This window comes from Lissotriton helveticus, chromosome 10, assembly GCF_964261635.1.
Source record: "Lissotriton helveticus chromosome 10, aLisHel1.1, whole genome shotgun sequence".
Lineage (NCBI taxonomy): Eukaryota > Metazoa > Chordata > Amphibia > Caudata > Salamandridae > Lissotriton > Lissotriton helveticus.
The window spans coordinates 906,464,405-906,487,235 of record NC_136071.1 but is presented as its reverse complement, the minus strand read 5'-3'; the positions used below and the strand labels follow the sequence as shown (position 1 = coordinate 906,487,235).

Genomic DNA, 22,831 nt, shown 5'->3' with positions numbered 1-22,831 from the left:
AACGATTAAACACCTTCTTACCCCATCCTCCTTTCTCTTATTCCTTTAAATGCCAACTCATGATACACCCACAAACATTAAACTCTAGCTATCTATGAAGTGACTCATCACAGGAGCAGCAAAGGGAGGTGGGGTCCTGCTGGGGTGTAACTGTTTTATTGATCTTGAGATTAACATGTCGAAATGTTTTCACCCTGATAATGGATGTAAAATGGTCTAGTCTCCAAAGAAATCTCATAAAAGATAATAAAAATAATTAAAAAAATATTGGCGATTACTTTTCACCACAAATACTATCCTTGGTGAGCAGCACTCAATTCAATATCTTTAAATCACATACCTTGCATACTCCAAAGCAAGCAGCATGAACAGAACACAAACAGGCACAAATCTAACATGCACTTTAGTGAGAAGGTAGAAAACAACCCTTCCGAGGAGTCCCACAACATAGAAACTGGTTCTGCATACTGAACTGATTTGCATGGAAGTTTTCATCCAGTAAGAAGTCTAATGGCTTCACTTTGGGGGGATGGGGATGGGGCTGGAGGGGGTTTGCTCACACGTGCTGATGGGCCAGAGGGAAATATCCAGTGTTGTCTGTTTCTACAGAGGATCTTTATTTCGGTTTTCATTGCATTTATGTTTAAGTAGTTATCTCCAATCCACTGGATAGCCATGTAGGACAAAGGTCACCAGATATACTATTCAGCAAGAGCTCCTCCACCTCTCATTGTGATGAAAGTTTAACAGAGCTTAGCTGTCTGCTGTTGGATTAAATACATCAGTGGCTCCGTTGCATTTTAGCTAGCTTTAATAGTATATCTATCCTAGATTTAAGTGAAAAAAGAAGGCACTATTGTGGCTGGGCTGTTAAGGTGCAGTAAAATGTTAAACAAAATAAAAAAAATTTGGGAGCACTGCAGGCTTCGGAAATACAAGACCGTACAAGGCCGTTTTATGGAATGTGTTAAAGTTTACCATGCATTTTTACTATGACTTATAGTTTGTACCATCATCATATCCTGTAGGTTTTCTGCCATTCACGTTCAAAGTGTCTTGGGAGTATTTTCGCTGTCCTAGAGGTCTCACCACTTGTTACACAGACACATAAGTCTCTGTCCTGGTAGTCTGGACGGAATAAGGTTTTCCAGAATTTACCGGAACTTTTTAGTAAAGGATTCTGTTGCTAGTTTTGAGATCAGGGTAGGCGGGGGTTCAATGAGCAGCCGAAGTGTAAAGTCGTAGAATGTACTTTCCAGGTTCAATTTACTCCATACAGCAAACTGGGATTATTACTGCTTACAGACAGCTTTCCTAGAGATTACAGTATCCCAGATTTCTATCAGTTCCAAGATGGCAAGGATCAGATATCGCATGTGCTTTGTCATGAGGGTGGTAACTGCAAACACAACAATGATGGACAGAATGTGGATCAATGTCACAAATTCACCCCAGTCCAAAGATCTGGGCCCAAATCCATCGTTTTTCCACTCCACACCACCCTGGGTTAGACAATGGCGATATGCAAATCAGCGCTGACCCTGTGCCCCATGGGAACAGTCCAGTCCGAACTACAAAAGCCATGTCCTTCCCAGAACGGAAACAAGCATCCGAGGACCGGCCCAGGGTGGTGTGGAGTGGAAAAACGATGGATTTGGGCCCAGATCTTTGGACTGGGGTGAATGTGTGACATTGATCCACATTCTGTCCATCACTGTTGTGTTTGCAATTACCGCTCTAAGTGTACTGGGGATGCTCAGACGTGAGTCCCAGGCACTCCACACCACTGGAGTCAAGCTAGCCGGGCTGATGAGAGGTGTTACCTCGAAACCGGGCCGGTCCTCGGATGCTTGATTCCGTTCTGGGAAGGACATGGCTTTTGTATTTCGGACTGGACTGTTCCCATGGGGCACAGGGTCAGCGCTGATTTGCATATCGCCATTGTCTAACCCAGGGTGGTGTGGAGTGGAAAAACGATGGATTTGGGCCCAGATCTTTGGACTGGGGTGAATGTGTGACATTGATCCACATTCTGTCCATCACTGTTGTGTTTGCAATTACCGCTCTAAGTGTCCTGGGGATGCTCAGACGTGAGTCCCAGGCACTCCACACCACTGGAGTCAAGCTAGCCGGGCTGATGAGAGGTGTTACCTCGAAACCGGGCCGGTCCTCGGATGCTTGATTCCGTTCTGGGAAGGACATGGCTTTTGTAGTTCGAACTGGACTGTTCCCATGGGGCACAGGGTCAGCGCTGATTTGCATATCGCCATTGTCTAACCCAGGGTGGTGTGGAGTGGAAAAACGATGGATTTGGGCCCAGATCTTTGGACTGGGGTGAATGTGTGACATTGATCCACATTCTGTCCATCACTGTTGTGTTTGCAATTACCGCTCTAAGTGTACTGGGGATGCTCAGACGTGAGTCCCAGGCACTCCACACCACTGGAGTCAAGCTAGCCGGGCTGATGAGAGGTGTTACCTCGAAACCGGGCCGGTCCTCGGATGCTTGATTCCGTTCTGGGAAGGACATGGCTTTTGTAGTTCGGACTGGACTGTTCCCATGGGGCACAGGGTCAGCGCTGATTTGCATATCGCCATTGTCTAACCCAGGGTGGTGTGGAGTGGAAAAACGATGGATTTGGGCCCAGATCTTTGGACTGGGGTGATTGTGTGACATTGATCCACATTCTGTCCATCACTGTTGTGTTTGCAATTACCGCTCTAAGTGTACTGGGGATGCTCAGACGTGAGACCCAGGCACTCCACACCACTGGAGTCAAGCTAGCCGGGCTGATGAGAGGTGTTACCTCGAAACCGGGCCGGTCCTCGGATGCTTGATTCCGTTCTGGGAAGGACATGGCTTTTGTAGTTCGGACTGGACTGTTCCCATGGGGCACAGGGTCAGCGCTGATTTACATATCGCCATTGTCTAACCCAGGGTGGTGTGGAGTGGAAAAACGATGGATTTGGGCCCAGATCTTTGGACTGGGGTGAATGTGTGACATTGATCCACATTCTGTCCATCACTGTTGTGTTTGTCATGAGGGTGGGCCACTGTATGATGTACATTTCATTTAGAAACTGTAATGGTATGTCATTCAAAGGGTCAACAATATGCATGTTGCAATGTCCCAACGATATCACCAGCATGTACAAAATATAGACTTCACCAATCATGTCAATAATATTAATAGTAGTACCCATAGGGGATTTAGGAGGGCGATAGACCACAAACAAGGTGCCCAATGTTGTGGGTTTAATACAATAAAAGACCATGAAATCCAAACATGGAGAGTTCCATTTAGATTCAAGGCCTTTGTGGCAAATTAAATGTACCTTGTCCCTTCATCAGGAGTCTAAGCAGACATTTTTTACAGCCTCCAGGCCCTGAACTTATGGTGTCTGGGAGATAACTGGCCGGAAACCAGGTTTCCTTTAATACTAAAATGTGTCATGTGGAATCTTTTATAAATTCATGCACTTTCCATTGGTGTCTACAGAGTGACTTGAAATGGAGCTAAGCTCATTACAACGTAGGCTTCTGGGATCTACTTACCATCCTGTATGCCAGATGACATTGTCAAAACAAGTATACCCCAGGTACTTCCCACTCCATAAAAGATGCTTAAGGCCAAATCATGCCAGGCCTACAGACACACTAGAAGCTATAATACTGAAATGAACACTGCTAAAATAAAATACCAAACGACAACACCAGGTAGAGCCGAAACTAACAAATAGAGCCCTGCATATGTCTCAACGTATATGTCCAACCATAACAAACCTTGCACCACCAGTGAAAATTTGATGTGGACGATGTGGCAAACAGATGTCACAGATAGTACCAAGTCATAAAGACCTCACACTGAAGCTCGTCATAGACAATCATTGCGAAGCCCCAGTTCCCACATGGAAGTTTGTCTTTTCTCAAAGTATGCACTGGGCATGCATATATGATTTAACAAGATCAGAAATTAACCTTTATGCGTCTGTCTTCTTCTGTCTTACCTGTATGAGTAGCCAGATGTTCATTAGAAGCATCTTGTGCACCACCACACCATTCGCTGACAACCTTCAACAGCATACCAGAAAATGTGCAGTTTAGAGATTCTGTAGTCAGTGGATAGACTGGAACTATCAAACCTGTATGGTATTCATCTCATTTTATTCTTGTGGGAGATATGGAGGTATTACTGGGACTGACCCTCGACCCATCCTTTATAAATGTGTTAATAAAAGAGCAGTCTTGCAGCACTCTTCACTAAGTAGTTAAGTGCAAACAAATCCCAAGTCTTCTTAGTTTCATTATATTTTCGGATATTGCTGTTGGTGCACATCAGACATTACAACCTAACTCATTGTATGAGTATAAGTGTTATCAACCGGTGTATTTTGGTTAGGCAAAGTTTGCATATAAGCATTTTCAAGGTGTTATCAGGTTTTTGGAGTTAGCATCTCAAGTATTCCATCATGTAAAAACCATGTCCATCAACATCTGTCAGATAGATAAACAAAATAAGCAAGTTAGTGACCCACAAAAAGGGAATACCTTTTAACCTAAAAGAATAAAAAGAAACTGATAGAACACCCTATCAGTCACCAGTGGGATTGCATCTCACTTTCTTATACAGTGCACTTGAACTCCCACTGCAAGTCAACAAAGGTTGCAGCAGTTAATGCCAGAGAAGGCTATATAAACGAAACCACAGAAATGTCCCTCCAAATTGCTAGTACTTTCATTAGATCCTGGTTAATCGCCAGGTTCACTTCAATATTTTACTATTATTTACAAAAACATATGTGGTCAGACACCAGCATGCTGGATTAAGAAATTCAATTTCTAGGTCTCGGACTCTCAAATGTAATCTAATTTTCCCAGAGCCATCTTAGCATTTATGAAAGGGTTATGCTTTTCAATGGCAGGTTACAGAACACAGGTAATTACAAATTAGACAACGACGACCTCCAATTAAAAAAAATATACAAAGAATTTAGAGTCAGCTATGTGACGGCATTTATAATGGAAGAAGAAAGGATACTTGATCTGTTCTGCAAAATTAGAGGTAGAACTCTTCAACTGCTCGTTCTATTTGTGTGGCTGCTTCTGTGCACAAGTAGCATATTTTCCCCTATATTGTCACAAAACCCATGTTTACTCCTGGTGTGTTACCAGCATGCCAAGCTCAGTTCCATCAGCTATTATTCGCTGCATGCCCACAGTCTGGAGCCTCTGCTTTTTGGTCAGCTTAAAGACTAAACATAGACAAAGCTTATAGATGGGTCTTCTATTTAGTGCTTACGCACATAAATACATGCACAGGTAAACAACATTCGGCCTCTTTTTAACACAGAACGGCTAATCCTTTCCCATCTGGGGTTGTTGTAAAGAACTTTTAGAGACGGAGCTCTGATGAGACCTTCCCATACCACTGAAGAGCAAAATAACCCACCCTTGCTAAGAGGTCAATAGCGAACTCAGGCATATTAATATACAACTTTCAGTTATCATAATCAGTGGATAAATCAGAGTGAACACTCCATTTAGAAAGACAATACGTGTGGTTCCTATAATCACCTGGGACTCTGCACCTGCCCTGCCCCGTCGGCAAACAGAGCACATAGCAAATGAGCAATTTTTTAGGGGCTTGTTATTAACCCTGCAGGAATACTCATTCGGGCACAAACACAAGTTTGCAGAGAAGTCGTTATACCAAAGTGCAAAATTACCACACACATCATTTTTACTTACACAAATATTCTGCGTTCTGCGCCTCAGAACATGAAAAACATAGAATATCAACACGTTATTTGCCATTCTGAGTAACAGAACTTGGAATAGTGCTGTAAAGCTGCACCAGGAAATAGTAAAAACGTTTGGTTCCCAAGACGGGATGACAGTGCTAAAATACCATGTGCCTAAGAGTGAGACCAGGGAGTTTTAGATCATTTATCAATTCAAGCCTTTATCAAAATGGTTAAAAAGTATACTTGTAGCTTTAACACAACCATCATCCTTTAATGGGGCTCAGGGAGACAGTCTTTCACTTTGACTACAGTGAAAGTCCTAGCGTAACCACTGCACAAGATAAAGCTCCAATGAGACAGTGTATGCAGGAAAAATGAGAGGTCTACCAAATACAGTTTAAATGTACTCGGATGCTTTACAATAAGATGGATTCAGGTTTAAAGAGCTCTGGCTACAGGCTTTACCGAATGAGATCCGAGTACATCGAGCTCAAAGGCTGATTACATTCCAAGCAAGACAAGCATTTACAATGCAATAGGTCTCGCAGCATTAAAGTTTGAGTTATTGGCATTGTGTATGACAATGCGTTGCATAAAATTTTTAGCAAACTTTGAATTGGTGAGCAGTGAGAGTGTGTGCAAGAGTATGCTGTTTTTGAAAGCAGTGTGGTAGAGAGTGCAGGAATTTGGGTGACCTGAGCAATGTGGATGATGCACCTCACGCACGGGGCTGACGCAGTTATTATTCACACAGCTCTGATGGTGCACCTCCGGCACGGGCTCACAGTTGTTATTCACACAGCTCTGATGATGCACCTCCGGCACGGGCTCACAGTTGTTATTCACACAGCTCTGATGATGCACCTCCGGCACGGGCTCACAGTTATTATTCACACAGCTCTGATGGTGCACCTCCGGCACGGGCTCACAGTTGTTATTCACACAGCTCTGATGGTGCACCTTAGGAACGGGCTCACAGCTGTTATTATTCACACAGCTCTGATGATGCACCTCCGGCACGGGCTCACAGTTGTTATTCACACAGCTCTGATGATGCACCTCACGCACGGGGCTGACGCAGTTATTATTTACACAGCTCTGATGCACCTTAGGCACGGGCTCATAGCTGTTATTATTCACACAGCTCGGATGAAGCACCTTAGGCACGGGCTCACAGCTGTTATTATTCACACAGCTCTGATGATGCACCTCCGGCACGGGCTCACAGCTATTATTCACACAGCTCTGATGATGCACCTCGCGCACGGGGCTGACGCAGTTATTATTCACACAGCTCTGATGATGCACCTCCGGCACGGGCTCACAGTTGTTATTCACACAGCTCTGATGATGCACCTCACGCACGGGGCTGACGCAGTTATTATTCACACAGCTCTGATGGTGCACCTTAGGAACGGGCTCACAGCTGTTATTATTCACACAGCTCTGATGATGCACCTCACGCACGGGGCTGACGCAGTTATTATTCACACAGCTCTGATGGTGCACCTTAGGAACGGGCTCACAGCTGTTATTATTCACACAGCTCTGATGATGCACCTCATGCACGGGCTGACAGTTATTTACACAGCTCTGATGATGCACCTTAGGCACGGGCTCACAGCTGTTATTATTCACACAGCTCTGATGATGCACCTCACGCACGGAGCTGACGCAGTTATTATTTACACAGCTCTGATGCACCTTAGGCACGGGCTCATAGCTGTTATTATTCACACAGCTCGGATGATGCACCTTAGGCACGGGCTCACAGCTGTTATTATTCACACAGCTCTGATGATGCACCTCCGGCACGGGCTCACAGCTGTTATTATTCACACAGCTCTGATGATGCACCTCACGCACGGGGCTGACGCAGTTATTATTCACTAATGGTTAGTGACACCTAGGGTAGGTGTCAACTCTTCGAGCACAACCTGAATGAAACAAACGGGTTTCTTTGGAAAGTTCTTCAACAATCACAAAAAATTAATTAAACCAAAATTGTGTTCATCTTCTTCGTCATGTTTAATTCACATGAGTCTTTTTTCAATAATCATGAAATTCATTTCACATAACAATCCACGTTCATTGTGTGTATGACGATTTCATTTCCCTTTCCCAATGCATTTCGGACACCTGGTCCTTCATCAGGGGAATCCTAAAAGAACAGTAATGATATAATCTAAGTGTGATCCACCGAGTAACAATAAATGCAAAAATATGCTGCCTTAACTATAAAAATATCTAATGAAAAATAACAAAATGTGAACCTCACGTGCAAAGATATAAAAACACCCGAAATGTCTGTTGCCCAAAAGATCAGCGTATGTGTATTACAACTAAAACGAGCATGCTAGCGTGGCTGCAAGGGTGTGGACCAACCCAGATCAACCGAAAGTAGCGGCAACAAAGTGATATAAAAGTGCAATTAATCTCCGTGCACTGATAGTCACAAACCCATTATCTACCCATATAACACCGTAGGTAACGTGAAGCGCATAGCGCGGTTGATAAAAACTTACAGAAAAGGTGAAGCAAGATCGCGTGTCCTGCTCAATGCGCCCTTCGCCATCTAGTGTGAACCCGGCGTGCAATACATACGGAAGTAGGTTAGAGGAAGACAGTGCGCATAGAAAGAGAACTACGGTTGTGGCGGCCATGTTGAAGTGGTGGCAAAAACCCAAATACACGAATAGGTGTTCCAAACAGAAATATATAACAATATCACAGGACACAATGTTAAATCCAAAGTATGATTAAACGCCAAATGAAGTATCACATATAACTGAAAATAATATATAAATTAATAAAAAAGGGGAGAAAAGGTGCAAAAATAAACAAATATACTCAGACATAAAAGGTCAGCATCAAAACATGTGTAGAAACAGTGCAGGTCAACTCTACAGATAGCATTGAAATTCCATCCGATCATTGAGACCGGATGGTTTCATAGACTGAAGAAATTTAATCCAATGGTTTTCACGCTGCAGTAGAAAATTGTTATTGTCTCTGTCGTCTCGCTTTTTGACCACTTCTACAGCAGCGAACCGCAGCTGACTGATGTTGTGTCTGCAATCCTTCAAATGTAGAGCCAAGTTGGATTTCATATTAGCTGTTCTTATATTGCTTTTATGTTCATTAATTCTTACTTTCAATTTGCGAGTGGTTTTGCCAGTATATAGCAACCCACACGGGCATTTGATAATGTACACAACATTTTCAGTGTCACATGTAGCATTCAATTTCAATTTAACATCAGTTCCCTTCATTGGATGTTTGATCACAGGACCTTTGATCATGTTATTACAGTTCTGACAATTAAGGCACGGTTGATTCCCTTTATATTTGACCGTAGATGTCGGTTTCGGATGCTTGATGAGTTCCTGGAGATTGTTACCTCTCTTATAAGCAAACAAGGGTTGTTCAGAAAAGATTCCATTGAAGTCTTGTTCTCGACTGATGATTGGCCAATGTTTCAAGATTGCAGTTTTGTATGCCCTTGAGGCCTCAGAGTATTTGGATACGACAACAGGTCTTTTCATCTTGTCATGAGGTTGTGTCACCAATGCATCTTGTCGTTCAATTTTGTCGCAGCGTTCTTTGGCGTGAGACAAAATGGTCTGAGGGTATCCTCTTTTCACAAAGCGTGCCAACATGTTGGATGCTTGTTCTTCATATCTGGTAGTGTCAGATGCAATCCGTTTAACACGGAGGAGTTGTGAAAACGGTAGATGGTTTTTTAGCGATCTTTGATGATAAGAACTGTAGAGAAGAGTGTTATTTTTATCAGTATTCTTCCTGAACAGATCAGTCTCTAAATGGTCCTGGAATCTTGTCACTCTCACATCCAGAAATGTAATGGATTGCTGGTTAATTTCTGAGGTAAATTGTATTCTATCATTGATGTGATTCAACTCTGCTACTGCTTTGTCCAGAGAGTCATGCTCTCCTCTCCATAAAACGAAAATGTCATCTATGTATCGCAAGAATGTCATGGCATGCGTAGTCCAAGGTGTCTGATTCAAGATGTGGTTTTCCTCAAAGTAAATCATAAATGCATTGGCATAGACAGGTGCAGCACAATTGCCCATGGAAGTCCAGGGGGTGATATCTTTGAAGCACACCACAACCAGTTGACCTTATGCACAGAGAGGAGTGCGTGACCCATACCTCCGCAGTTATTATTCACACAGCTCTGATGCTGCACCTTAGGCACGGGCTCACAGCTGTTACAGTGCTTTCTTCTTTTTACTGGGGGCAGAAGCAATCGCAAAGGAGCGCACACCGCTAGCCCCTCCTCCGGGTCGCCCCTATTTTTACTAGGGGCAACCTGGCTGGATAAATGCAGCGAAGTTTCTCAATGTAAAGACTTTGCTGCCTCAGCTGCATGTTTACTTCGTTTCACTGTCTCAGAAATGTCCCTTTAAGTGGTTAAAAGGCTACCTAAACAAAAGCAAAGAAAATACACCTAAAAAAAAAAAAATGAAGCCCCCCGAAGCCCGCTTATCGCTGGTGCTGTGGTGCGCGTGACGAAAACTACCTTGGGGCGGGAATTCTGTTTCCTGCTGGAAGCTCGCGCCATGGAGTGGCTGGCCAGGAGAGGAGCAGTGGTGACGCGGGGCTCCCATGCCCGAGGGAGAGCCCCGCGGTGGCGGCTGAAGTCCGGAGTTTCGCCGATGAGGTGAGTGGGGCTTAGTTGTAGTGGGAGGGGGGTGGTGGCGGGGGAAGGGGGGTGTCTGTGTGCGCGCGCGCTCTTGTGTGTGTGCGGTGGGGGGTGGTGGTGTGTGTCTCTGTATGTGTGCGCTCGTGTGTATGCGTGCGTGTATGTGCGCTAGTGTGTGTTTGCGTGCATGTTTCTACGTGTGTGCCTGTGTGTGAGTGTGTGTGCGCTCGCGTCTCTGTGTTGGTGTGGGTGTGACTAGCCTGCCGGAATCAGAGCGCGTGGTTGTGCGCGCCACCTGTTTCAGTCACTTTAAAACGATTCCAGTTACTTTTTGGGATGTCACAGTTCTTACTAGCAATGTTCAATCTTCAAACAGTGTTAAATGCCCCTCAAACCACTTTACTGGGCCTCAGGCACTGTTTCTTCTTTTAGGGGATAACAAGAGGCTCCAAACACGCCCTCCCTAGCTTGCAGGCAAGACCTAAGGCGGGGACGCGCTGTCCGTGAGGCCTGAACACCTCTGTGCGCCTCGTACGCCGATCGGGGGACGAACCTACCGAGTCTCACGAATCCCGCGTAAGACGCGTACTCGGGAGCGTACTTGGGAGATGGTACGATTCGAAGTGAGTGTACGAGTCGTACCAGGGAGGCGCGACTCGTAGGGCGGTGCGCTTACAGTGCCCGCGCCGCCTGGCGTACGCTCAGTGACCCAGGGCGCAGGCGAGGCAGAGAGGCTGTGCGAGTCGTGATGGGGGTGAGACTCGCACAGCGCACACTTCAGGACTTCAGGGGGCACAAAGGGCGGTGCGGCACATCAGGTGCGGGAGATGTAGCCAGGCAAAGGCTGCTGAGGAAGAGAGCGGTCATCGGCGCACGGCGGAGACGCCGTCGCCGTGAGCGTGACCAAATCCGCGCATGGCCAGCTCTTGTCGCTCCCTCTCCCATTCACAATGCTGGGCGCGTGGCCAGCTCTTGTCAGGTTTGTCGGCTGAAACGATTGCTATAGTTCTCTGGCGAGAACGCGCTTTGCGCGTCTCTAAGCCGAGACCTAAAAAATGGTGTGATCTAGGAAACTAATCCTCAATATCAACAAATGAATATTCTTACAAACTTCCAGCAAAATAAGAAATATCACACATGTTGTAGTGTACGATCCAAGGGTTCCAATGGGGTTATGAGTCAAACGATGGTGCCACAAAAAATAAGCATGCAACAGTACATTCAATTACAGTACAATGCAGTTTTACGTTGCAGGAATGCAAATTGTTCTTCACCTACTGCAAGTAGACAACTAAGTTGGCATCCAAATAAACTGCAGCTACCGGAAAGGGTTTTGTGCAAAAGAACTTAAAAGGATTTGTTGAACATGCTAAATAGTGAGCATCTGCCTATTAAGAAAGTGGTTTTGTTGAAAAGAGGTCCTTGAATAGGATTCTGAATGAGGTCGCCAAAAACTAAGAATAAAAAGAAATTCTTTTTTTCAAGTAGTGAGAGGAACACTCAGGTAGCCACAAGCTGCTTTTACTTAGCCACAGATTGACGCTTTGAACCAGATGCAAACGGAATACTAATATTACATCCCCATAATTTATCAAAATAATTTGTGTTTTAAACCTACAGCAATGTATTTAAGAAAAGCAGTGTCCATTCAAAATATATGCATATTCTTTCAAATATACTTACTGGGTCCGTTAGCATTGCACGACTATGTGAAGCCAATGCTAGGAAAGCACATGCGTTGAATATTACTCCATTAATTATAGTGTAAACAAGGTCCCTTGATGGAATAAGCATCACACAGATGACCACAAATTCGGCATAGATAACCAGCATCCATGTAATGACAGCACACGCAATACCACAGCCATCTCTTATGAACCACATCCTGTTCATCGAGTCGGGGGAAGGTGGAGGGACACAGTTGTCTGGGTGGAGGTATTCAGGTTTCCTCTCAATATCTCTGATGCGGTTGCTTGAAGTAAGCATCATAGGGTATCTTTTCCATACTTATATCTGAAAGAGATGCACAAGTAATGTTACATTGGGAAAAATACTTCCTGCATGTTTTTTTTTTCACTTTGACATAAAGCATATTAATATTTTGAAATTTACATATCATTCCCTCAATTCTTTCTGGTGCTCATAGAGCCTTTCGTGTTTTTGTTTCAGATTTCAGCGGATATTTGTTACTCAATCTCTCCATTCTAACTTGCCACCTCGCCCTCAACCAAAGGCTTCTGTCAACCTGATCATCTCGTGAAACATCAAGTTTAAATGCCTTAATAAGCGGTCCTGTTTGCGATGAATGACTTTATACGACCATTCACTATGAATGTATCAGCTTCCATGGAACGGTAAACGTATAGAGGTGTTCAAACATACATTGAGTCAAATTGTTCAGCAAACATTAAAAACCTCATAAGAGTAATTCCAGGAGCACAGTGGTTTTCCCTTCTGTGACATGCACACCACATTCCTCTACAACATCTTGCTAGAGGCATCACAAATGTTTTCCTCTAGGCTCTCCGAAGGTAGCATAGAAAAGCTTTATTTGTCACAAAATTTACTTTCTGTCAAAATGTAAGGCAGAGTGAACAAACCTCCAAGCTCTTTCAGATAGGATTGTAGGGTGGCATTTTGTGAAGACTTCAGAACAGCCCTCTGCCCCTCCAGCAAAATCTGTATTCTAACCTGGGTGTTGCACATAAAATCCACACTGACTACTCCCAAAAAAACATAATTAACTCTGCCAATAGTCTGCCAAACACTACTGCTAAACAATCTGAGATCAATTTCCAGAGTCTATGTCCTTCTCACATACAAGCTATTGCTTTCTTGCTAGCTGAGAAATGTGCTGATAAACTAGGTAAAGGACTCAATAGTACTATCAACTTTTCCTTTCATCTTACAGTGTTGCATTAACATTTTAACACTATAGCCAGGAAATATGTCTCAGAATTTCCCCGCGAGCAAATACCATTATGACTGGGATTAGGATTCCCTTGGAGTGAAATTCTCAAGGGACAACACATTAGGACCATTGGAATGAGGAATAACAGGGGGGGATCTGTGTTTACATACCAGTTCTCACATGCTTTTCAACCATTCCAGGCCTCCTCCTCCTCAACTAGCACACATTCAGCAGGTTTACCTGGAAAAGTACGCAAGTGGAAAATTCGAGTGGATTTTAAACCAACTACTTGTAATTCTTCTGTTTATGCCTTCATTGGAATTTTAATACAACACATAATGAGGGTTTACGTCTTCATTCCTTCTTCATACCGCACACTTTAGACTAGCTGCTTTCTTTAAGAGAGCCCCTAGGGCTCCCAAGATTATTCAAGATCATTGAGGAGGAGGCCGTTGTTCAACTTTAGCATCTCAGAATCCAACATCCTGTCAGACTATATACTATGTTCTGCTGTATAATATAGCTTAATGTGGTGAAATTGCATGGTCCTCTGGAAAATATTGGTTTTGAAATGAGTGTTAACTGTATAGCTACCCATTTAATTTCACTAACGCAGAGATTTATGGAGTTATGTATATGGAAATAATAGACATTGGGATTCAACACCCCTACCATATTCTGAGTCAAAATGTGTCACATTTTCATTTGCTGCAGTTGCGTTACTGAAGGCTCCTTTAAGTAACAAAAAGTTTTTGACAACACAGGACTGATCATTAATTCCTTTTATTAGGAAAGGGGAAGTATGAACCAGAGGCTAGTTTAAATTAAGCAGGTACAAGCAACTGTTTAAAGTGCTCATGGATCAATATGAACAAGCACTGTTTACGCTGATCCGCCTGGCTTGAACATGATAATGAATGCAAACACACACATGCACAAAGGTGCACAGATTATGTGTGCCATGTCTTCGTGTAATGTGCATCGTGATGAGCAATCTACGTAAACGCAGAAAGACAAACTTGGTAAATAAATACACGGTAAGTAATTTATTTTTAAGTACTTAACAGCCATCAACCTTGCAGGATTATTCAGTGCCGTACTCACAATAACATGGAGTATAGTGCCTGCCTAGTCACAGCCACTTCTGCCATCCAAAATCTTTTGCTCTGATGCATATTTCAGATTTAAATTCAACAATATAACCACTAATAGTTCTGTCAAATGAGAAGTGGTGATGGTGCCAACATTGATGTGCCTAATCGCACCTGGAATCAGGGACCAAAGACAATCAGTGCATGGGCCAGCAGCAACGGGGCCGGTAAACAGAGAAGCAACCTAGGGTAAAACTCAGTGTCCAACTGAAGATCCCTGGAAAGCAGCAATGTGGCCTGTTGGAAAGAGGTTGGCGCCTAGATCTCAGAGTTTTCCAGCTGATGCGCACAATAGGCCATTGTAAGAAATCCGGCTTTTCTGGCCACAACAGATTTATCACCTTTTGCTGGACCCTATATTTTTGCTGGCTTTTGAACTCTGTGAACTTTACCCCTGCCAACCAATAGTAAAGTGCTTGTGCTCACCCTTTAAACGTGGTCAAATTGGTATACTCAAAATAGGTAACACATAGTAAATGTCTCAATTGGTAATACATTAAACCTACCTGTAAGTCCCTAGTATATGGTATAAATTACACCCCGGGCCTGGAAGTGATATGCCACTAGTGGACTGCAGCACCTATTGTTCCATCCACTACAGTGGCAGTGCAAAAGCAGCTCCAGGTCTCCCACTACAGCAGTGTACAAACTGCAATTCGAACTGTCATAAAAGAAACACCTATTGACAGGCAAAACCATTTCTAATAAATGTTAATCGGTCACCATTCTTTAGGCTTGCAGCTCAGAAGGCAGGGTGCATGGTAATTAAAAATAAGACGTGTAGAAATTTTATGTTACAGTGACTTGCATCCAAAATCCATTTTTATTTCCACTGTTGAAGGCATAGCTGTCCTATTTAGACAATTAAAATGTAGATTAAAATACGGAATCGGTATCTCAGAAAAGAGACAAGCTAGAAAAATATGGAAATAACAATTTTTAAAAGTTACCAAAACCTATTTCAATTATGAAGTCATGTTTTTAATAACTATTAAGAAAACGTAACTTTTAGAAAGTTACCTTTTCCCTGAATGAGGTTCCTGCAGCCTAATTTGCATTGGCTCACTAGCTTCTACCGGCCAGTAATTAGCCTTGAATAAGTATGAAATACCCCCAGGAGCAAACAATAGCTGACCTGAATGGGCAGAAATTACTCCCCAGAATGTGCAGTGTAGGGGCTGTGGGCATTCTTTTTGACACTACTCATTGCCCTACGTTAAGTCTGTCTTCTTGGTAACAAAGGTACCAATGGTTGAGCTCAGGTTAACTTAGTGACTTTGAGGGTTCAGTCTGACAAGGGTTGTGATTCTTATTCGTGTTTCTGACAAGGACAAATACACCTGATGTACCAAAGAAACTGTTGAAGGCTAGCGAAGAAGAAAAACTCATCAGGGATGACCCAAAATATAAATAGTCTTTTTTTTAAGCAATGGCTAGAACGGGGTGACCAAAAGCAGAGCACCCTGTATCATTTTTTGTTACACTTAGTAAGAGGTTCAAAACTACATTTAAGAGAGGAAGAACAGAAAGGCAGTGTTGGAGAACAAAAGAACAGGGTTGGGGAAGAAGCAATGCAGGTCGGAAGAGGGAGCAGTGCGACAGTTATATTTACACAGAGTCTGAATTAGAAGGGAAGCTAGAGAAACTGTCAAAAATGGTAGGAGAATGGAAATAGAGCAGTCCTGGTCAAGAGCAGAAATCAGAATATAAAAGGTCGATTGAAGATGCACATTAAAAGTAGGACAGGAGGCAGAAAACAAATTAAGAAGCTTGTTAAATACAGCAAAATGTTGTTCTGATTGTCATTTGCAGGCCAACTTCACTTCCTCTTCTTTCCTCAGGAGCATGGACCAAGTATAGATTACTTCATCTTGCTTAGGGCCCATCATCTGCTGGCGCCATGACTGAGGTACTATTTTTCTTGTTTTTAAGTCTCGCCTAGCGAACGCAGCGCATGCGCTACTTCGCCTTGGCGAGACTCTTGTTGTGGATTTGGTGCGCGAATGGAGACAAACTATGTGCGCGCATGGACAGGCGACATTCACGCGCATGGCGTCTCCTCACCACGCTCACACGCTCCCACCACGCGCTCACAGGCTCCCACCGCGCGCTTGTTTAAGAGACATGCACGCGTCTGGCGCACAGCGTGATCACATGTCCTGCTCCCTTTTTTCAAGTTTGCCATGATGGGATCAGTGTCTTGCAACTTCCACTTTACTGCGAGGAACACAAGATTTCCAACAGGCATCCTCAAACGGAGCTGCAAGACCTGTTTACTTACCTTTGGGATCTCTTTGCATGGGATGTGTGTGTCAGCGCTCCATGCTTACAGTATAATGGAAGCTCCATGTTGTGTCAGATGGGGCACGTGCGCTATGTGAGAGTGGAACTTTAAAAAGGGTGTGTGTGTGTGCGTCTGTATGTCTGCCTGTCTTTCCCGGCTTGGAGTGGGAGCGCACAGCGCGAGGGGCTCTATCTATTTTTAGGCGTGTGTGTAAAATATCAGTTTCATGTGCCCTGAATCTACCTGGATGGGAAGTAAGCAATATTTTACCCTGTTATGCATCTTAACTGAACGTTTAACTGTACCCGTAAAGCGAAAAGAACAGACTGCTAAGAATAAACAGGACATTTATCATACAGGAAATGTGGGACAGCGTCTGCGAGGCTGAAAGATAGCGCTGGGGGCATTGAGAGGTTGAAGGGGGGGCATGGCAAAAACAAATGCTTCAGAAGCAAAACTGTGAACGTATGAAAATGAATACCATGTAATCAAATCAAATCACTTTTATGATTGTAAATTCAATCGAATGAAGTTATTTTTTTTTTATTTGAATACCATGTACAACCCTGCTTTACAATTGTTGAATCTTTAGAACCCGTTGAAAAGGAGGGTCTAAGCCGCTAAAGTAGCAATGGGCTGGGCCCTGTAGCTCCTGCAACCCTGCTTATTTGTGATAAACGATTGGCATGGCCACCCAGGGGACTGGAGTAGGCTGGACACACGTGCCTGTAATTGAGGGGGAGGGAGGCTGCAGGGGAGCATCTGACTGCACCCTCGTTTTACGTCCTGTTTCCCTGCATGAATGGAGTCTTCTTGCTCTCCACGGAATCAATTCCCTGCCCTACAGCTGTCTTAGACATTTCTTTCAGGTCTGAGCCAAGCCCTGCTAAAAAGGACATGGCTTTTACAACAGGAGTATTCTGGTGCTGGGTGTCGGTTATAAATGCTGTATCTTTTTGGGATTGTCCAGCAGGCACCCTGCTGTAAAGGTGCGAAATGAGCAAGACATAATGTGTGTGAATGGCCAAGGTTATACATGTAAATGCCCCTTGCCTTCTTCCTTCAATCATTCCTTTCCTTTTTTAGAAATAAATATAAACTTTTTCCGGATACCTCCGATTTTCCTGCATTGTTGTGACAACATTGTTAAAGTATTCACAACTGTGGATTTTGAAGCCAGTCCTTGGATTGTTTCCAGGTGCGGTTCTAGGTTTTTGGGGGTTTGGGCAGTGCTTTAAATGAGGGGGTAGGGGCGGGGATAAATAAGTGGAGGTACTTACCAAATTGAGTCGTGGAGTTAGGGGCAGGGCTAAGAGAAAGCATTTATTAACAAGATTAAGACTTTCTCCGGGCACAATTGTGTATGAGGACAAAAACATTTATGATATCTGTATTATTTTTACGTGTGCAGAATGAGAGATTTAGCAATGTTCTTAAAATTTCAAATGCGTGCAGGTTGCTTCTGCACTTATAACAAATAAACAACATTTAAATTTTCACTTAACCACAATGATGAATAATTTGTGCAGCCTGGGAAAGAAACCCATGACCTCGGGAAGAGATGCACTGCGTTATTGGGCAAACTTCCATTGTTCGCCTTAAATGGAAGAGGTCCGCAGGATAGCCCGGCAGCTTTCACAAGAGTGACGGCAAAATCAGAAGCAACAATCGATTTCACCTTAGCGGATCCCAATTTATTTCCTTTCATATCGAACTTCCAAATAAAGGAAAGAGTAGATATTGACCAATTCTTTATATAACCAAAATCCAAGAAAGGTCTCGGCCGGCTAGCGCACTTACACTATCAACCCAACTCTACAATTTAAAACGATAAATATAGAATAAAAACAATGTAGATGCAATCATGCAGTCATGTTTTGCTTTATTGGCTCCTACTGACGCAAAACCTTTAGGGATAGAGGCCTGGTAGTCTTTTGTCAACTGTCTAGACAAAAGGTTTTCAAATAACCCTAAAAGCCAAAAACCTTCCGTGATCACTGGGGCAGCGTGATATACACATACCTTAAGGATAAAAAAAGACAATTAAATATATTTCTCAAAATAATGCGAACTCAGGGCCCACAACCTACCCGGCAGTCCCGGACAATAATTGAACAAATGAAAGGAGACCTAAAAAAGGAGATCAGAGAGGCAAAGTGAACATACAACAAGCAATTGTGGACGAAAATGCTCTATGTCAGCCAGCAACAAAACTCAAAACAGTTTTGACCACACATTAATCTCCTATCAAATGGAAAGAAAAACAGCACTTCAACTCTGACATAACTGAACATACATGAAGAGCTTAACATAGTAGCCGTATTTAACACCCAGACTGTCTGTGGCACACATGTTAATAAAGAAACATTGAAGGTGAAACGGACTGGTACAACAACTTCTAGGGATATTCCAAATAAAGGGACCCGGATGGCCATTACTCCAAGATTGAGCTCCCAGGCCTTAGTGTCTAGAAGCAACCATAAAATAGATTTCATGAACTACATATCAAAACCGATAAACCACAGCTATCCCAAAGTTAAACAGCCAGAAGGCATTTTCCAGCCAGGTCCACTTGAAACACCAGGGTTCGACCTACTAGACCTCCATCTACAGATCACATAAAAACAGGTATTGAATGCCATAAAAATCACAACGATCCGATGGGGCCGCGGGACCAAATGGGCTGCCCAACGCCTTATTCAAACAAGCATTGGCATAGCCAATAGGTCTCGCTTTTGGGACCTTATATGTATTTAGCTATGCAGCACAAAATCCTTGGTGCAACAAAATCACCTGTTGCATGGCTAAACACTTATAAGGTACAAGGTTTAGCCATGCAACAGCTGATGTTGTTGCACCAAGGATATTGTGCTGCAAAACTAAATACTTATAAGGTCCTAAAGGCGAGACCTATTGGCTATGCCAATGCTTGTTTAGTAGGGTCGTTCAGTTGTACATAATGTCTTTTTGGTATATGTAGAGCAAGAAAAATGCTTATAACACTTTTTCATTATAACTTTGAACATGCTCCACAGCAGCCATGCTGCTCTTCAACACAGCTTAAAAACATTGGCAAATGCAATAGCTTTCGTAAAACACCTATAAGGTCCCAAAGGCGAGACCTATTGGCTATGCCAATGCTTGTTTAACCCACTGTCATCTTTGTGCATGCCTTGCCCGTTTCGAGTTTCTTTTTAACAAAGCTTCTGAATGTTTTCGCTTTTTTTTTTAGTGCACGTTGGGCTTGCCAAAAACATCACATTTTTAGCCCAGCGATACTGTTTGCGTCTCAGAAAAGGAGCCAGCGGTCATGCCATCGCTGTAAAGGTGTTAGCCAATGAAAGAACGCTTGCGGTTCAAACCTCGTTTTCTAACCCAATCAACCTGTCATAGTTGAGCTAATGCGCTGTCATTGAGGGTAGAAACAAACTTTTTTTAAAATAACAAGAACATGTGCTGCAGGGGATAGGAGTGCTGAGAGCAATCGCTGCAGGACTTATTGGCCTTATATGGAGCGGTAAATAAGAAAAATACATTTATATTTGAACCAATTCCTGTCTTTTCTAAAGCGAACCAACCCGGTAGCAAATAGCATCTACGAGACTCTCCAAAATATTGAAGACATTTTTTTTTTTTTAAAGAGCTGCGAGGGGTGTGGAAGAGCAGGTTGAGGGAACTGGAGGCAGGGAGGAATAGGGAGTGGGCCGGGCGGAGTTACAGGTGAGCTTTAGGCTGAAGGCAGGGGAATAACCATTATCTAAGAAAGAAAAAGCCAGTGTGGGCAGAAAAAAATAGTGGTGCGGGGAAAGAAGGAGCAGTATGGAGTGTGTGTGAGGGAATATTGGAGGACAGAAGCAGCAGACAAGAAAGATCATGTGGGGAAAGGAGGAAGCAGCATAGAGCGCACAAGAGGCAGTGCTTGAGAGGGCAGGAGCATAAGGAGGGAGAGAGCGACCATGGAGGTGGAGCAGGCTCGGGTCACGGAAATAGTGGTGCGGGGAAAGAAGGAGCAGCATGGAGTGTGTCTGAGAGAATATTGGAGGGCAGAAGCAGCAGACAAGAAAGAGGTCATATGGGGAAAGGAGGAAGCAGCATAAAGCGCACAAGGGGCAGTGCTTGAGAGGGCAGCAGCATAAGGAGGGAGAGCGACCACGGAGGCGGAGCAGGCTCGGGTCGCGGACGCGGAAGGTGAAGCAGAATCTTCCGGGGCAGCGCAGGATGAGGTAGAAGCAGAGACAGACATGGGAGCTGGCGGACCGGCACTAAGGAGGCCAGGGAAACCAGTAACAATAGTTTGGTGGGGGTTAAATGCTGTTTGCGAGGAAGCGGAGTGCTGAAAGCAAAAGAAACAAGTTTAAAAAAAAAAAACACTGGGAGGGGGGGAGGAGAAACACGAGAGACGGCCTGCGGCCGTCAGAGTGAAAGTACGGCCGGCATTGCTGTGGGGAGGGGGGAGGAGAAATGCGGGGGCCTTTGAAGTGAAGCTTCCCTTGTGTGTGAGAGGTGTGGGAGGAGTGCGGCTCGGCTGAGCCAGAGCGCACGCTGGGGGAAGCTTGTGGGGCGGAGCTGCTGGGGAACAGATGGCAGATGGCTGGCGATTTGATGCTGTGCACGCGCATTTTAGGTCAATGCGCTTGCGCATTGTCCTGAAAGCGCTCGGGCACAGCACCAAATCGCCAGCTAGTTAAACCTCTGTTTAAGCCCCTTTATATCGAGCTCCCGCTCAATGCGCATGCGCATTGAGATAGGTCGCTCGACCTAAAAAGACTCAGACTTCTGGTCCAACAATCTAACCTCGCTGTTTGCTCACACACTGGAGAACTCCACCATTCATGACTCATGGCGAGGAAGCATCCTTCAACCAATATATAAATCCGGGGCTTGTTCAGATCCATTGAATTATAGATGAATAGCCCTCATTGATGTTGAGGCAAAAATGTATGCTGTAAATTTGTAGAAAGATCTAGAGGACTGGGTCGATAGTACACAATTGATCCCTAACACACAAACAGGATTTCGAGCCGGGATGGGCACTCTAACATATGTATCTGCTGTCACGCTCCTGGACAATTAACCTATTGCTAACTCAAATGTTTTGCACGCTTGTTTTGTAGACCGCAAAGCAGCTTTCAACAAGGTCCCTAGATCCATGTTATGGGCAAAAATGAAATCCTGGGGAGCTCCCACAAAATTGTTACATACAATAATCAATCTCTACTAAAAAACATGGGTCCAAATAAAAATGGGGGATGGTCGAAGCCTAACCAACAAAATCATGACCATCAACGGCTTAAAACAGGGGTGTATTCTGGCCCCCTATTTATTAAACATCTATACAGCTGACCTAGATAATAACTTCCGCCTAACACAAGGGGATTCTCTAAAACTGGGCAATGTCCGAATATCAAGCCTGCAATATGCCAATGACATCATATTGCTCTCTCAAATGCCTTGAGGCCTACATCGATTGATAAATCAAGTAGCTGAATACACAGCCTCAGCCCAACTAGCTGAATACACAGCCTCACCCCAGCTAGTTATAAATTTCCCAAAATCTATGGTTATGTGTTTTTTTAGCTCACATAAAAAAAAAACAGAAATTTACCAGGCGGATTACCAGCAACCCCCTGAACCAGGTGGGAATATATAAATATCTGGGCATACTATTAGATTGACATTTCAACTATAAGCAATATTTAGAACAACGAAAAGTCGAAGCAAAACAGCTACTATTTGCATGTAAAATCTTGAAAAAAAAACTGACAGTTTGACAACCCATTTACTAAAGGTCGTGGCAGCAAAATTCTTGCCATCAATCTCGTATGGATCAGAACTCCTAAACACAAAGGACTCAACAGTCTTAAATACAGCCTTGTCATGAATCTATTTTCAATTCCGCGCCATATTTCACAAGCCCTGATTAGATTGGAATTCGGGTGAAAAAAACAGATCCAGACGAGACAAGGGGTCCTTGCCAAATACTATTGGAGAATGAGGGAAGCGGAGGAAGTCTCTCTTGCACATTACTGCTGACTGGAGGTCAAAAATCAATCTAGATTGAGTAATTCAGTTTA

General features: G+C 43.8%; 1 protein-coding gene across 2 annotated transcripts in view; it reads right to left on the bottom strand.

Moving 5' to 3' along the window:
* The window catches only part of ZDHHC3 (zDHHC palmitoyltransferase 3), a 122,932-nt gene that overhangs the window by 94,858 nt on the left and 5,243 nt on the right, over window positions 1–22,831 (bottom strand). For both annotated transcript variants that reach the window (XM_078663552.1, XM_078663553.1), the window contains exon 2: window positions 12,095–12,424. In XM_078663552.1, coding sequence (XP_078519678.1) covers window positions 12,095–12,400 — 306 coding nt within the window. In that variant the 5' untranslated portion in view covers window positions 12,401–12,424. The remainder of the gene's footprint in view (window positions 1–12,094; window positions 12,425–22,831) is intronic.